Source organism: Nanorana parkeri, unplaced genomic scaffold (assembly GCF_000935625.1).
Source record: "Nanorana parkeri isolate BGI_ZX_2015 unplaced genomic scaffold, ASM93562v1 scaffold3877, whole genome shotgun sequence".
Taxonomy (NCBI): Eukaryota; Metazoa; Chordata; class Amphibia; order Anura; family Dicroglossidae; genus Nanorana; species Nanorana parkeri.
Window position 1 is genome coordinate 26,510 of NW_017310144.1, and position 2,082 is coordinate 28,591.

At 54.5% G+C, this 2,082-nt stretch overlaps 1 protein-coding gene across 1 annotated transcript in view; it reads left to right on the plus strand.

The window, feature by feature from the left end:
• The window catches only part of LOC108803567 (ATP-binding cassette sub-family C member 8-like), a gene marked incomplete at its 5' end in the record, with an annotated part of 26,582 nt that extends 25,145 nt beyond the window's left edge, over positions 1-1,437 (plus strand). Inside the window, 4 exons of the mRNA XM_018575398.1 lie at positions 448-568; positions 639-769; positions 910-988; positions 1,325-1,437. Coding sequence (XP_018430900.1) covers positions 448-568; positions 639-769; positions 910-988; positions 1,325-1,437 — 444 coding nt within the window. The remainder of the gene's footprint in view (positions 1-447; positions 569-638; positions 770-909; positions 989-1,324) is intronic.
• Positions 1,438-2,082: the final 645 nt, after the last annotated feature.

A 2,082-nucleotide genomic window follows, 5' to 3' on the forward strand; every position in this document is an offset into this window, starting at 1 on the left:
GATACATGGACACTGACCCCCCGGACACTAATCCCCCCACAGTCACCCCCAGGCCGCAGGCTTTGATTAGGGGCTATAAGCTGGGGGCAGATCTGAGATGAGCACTGAGTGACGTGTGGCCCCTGGGGCCCCCCACTCTGCTCTGCCATTTAGGAGGTGACAACACTTTTCTGAAATTACATTTTCTGCTTCCCCCATTGCTCCGCCTCCTGTCTGCTATTTGGTCTATAAATAAAGATGACCACGCCCACCTGTCTAAGCCGACCTTGCTACCTCCGCGTCTGTTCATGGCCACTCCCACAGTAAGCCTGATTTCAGATTTCAGCTGGTGTGTGGGGGGATTTAGTATACTGGAAGACAAGTGTCTGCGATTCCTTTATGAGCCAATGATTGGCCTGTATGAGGAGCACAGACAGTCCGACTTTCAGCTGCTCTGGATGGTTTCAGGTCTCCAACTACCTGAACTGGATGGTGCGGAATCTGTCGGACATGGAGATCCAACTGGGCGCCATCAAGAGGATCCACGGCCTGCTGAAGACCGAGCCCGAGAACTACAGCGGCCTCCTGTGTGAGTATCTGCAGCTGCTTCCTCCATCACATGACCTCATGAATAATTAATGAGCGTTCTGTCCGTTCAGCCCCCTCGCAGATCCCACAGAACTGGCCGGACTGCGGCGAGATCCAAATCCAGAACCTGAGCGTGCGCTACGACAGCTCGCTGAAACCCGTCCTGAAACATGTCAACGCGCACATCACGCCGGGACAGAAGGTGAGGAGACAGCAGAGGATTCTGGGTACATGTGTCGTGCCTTGTGTATAGAAACATGTAGATTTGGCCCCGCCCCCAATCAGTGACACAGTGAGGAAATTCTCTGCCAGACCCCCATTATCTGCGTCTTGTCATTGCAGATCGGGATTTGCGGGAGAACCGGCAGCGGCAAATCGTCCTTCTCGTTGGCGTTCTTCAGAATGGTGGACATGTTCCAAGGTGAGGACGGGATATGAATGGCGCCGGTCTCCCGGGGCACGCCGTGTGCCATTAATACAAGCCATTGCGCTAAACCACACGGGGGCGCTCCGTCCAATCAGATCATCCGGAACGTCTGCCCAGCCCCCGCTCCACACAGGACACAAAGAGTTAATACCGATCAATATACACATATCAATCCGCCGAGGTGACGACTGATACATGGGAGGGGCTGCGAGTGGGCGGTTCCAACAAATTTAGGGGTGGGACATGCCAGAAATTGGGCGTGGTCTTGGTGTTACTGTCATATATGGGCGGGGCACTGGGACTGATATGTGGTCATGTCCGTCCTTCCAGGGAGGATCATCATCGACGGCATCGATATCGCCAAACTGCCGCTGCAAACGCTGAGATCCCGCCTCTCAATCATCCTGCAGGACCCCTTCCTGTTCAGTGGCACCATCAGGTAGGTGGGGGAGGGGGGAGGATGGGGATGAGCACCGGCTTTTTTGTCTGAATGAATCTTTGCGCACTATACCGGGAGGGCGTGGCTCCTTCTTATCATGGCGCCCATTGGAGGGAACACCGGAATAATAATACGGTAAGAAGGACGCCGGTTACCGCTCTGAACCAAAGCGCGTGCTGGCCGCTCTCATACAGTCCGCTGACCCCGCCCACAGGGGATCCGTCCCACTGATCACATTGAGGAATTTGGGACATTTCTTTCACTTTTGTTGCTCCCAATATTTGGAAAGAAACAATATAAAGATTTTATCTCCATGTTTTATATTTGGAATAAGTTGGCGCGATCTCTGCGCACGCGGCATTCCGTTCTATATACTCCTGTACACCGCGGAGACGTTATTAGCGATCTTCCTTTACCGATTATTGAGGTCTCACCAAATCCATTTCCCCAAGTATTGGCCCCTCCCCCTACGCGAGGTCCCCGCTGTATAGGATGAGGCCCCTCCCCCTCCAGGTCCTCCAATCCCCTCCGTGGCCCCCGGTGTATATGATGAGGCCCCTCCCCCTCCAGGTGTTCCTCCAATCCCCTTCGTGGTCCCCGGTGTATAGGATGAGGCCCCTCCCCCTCCAGGTGTTCCTCCAATCCCCTC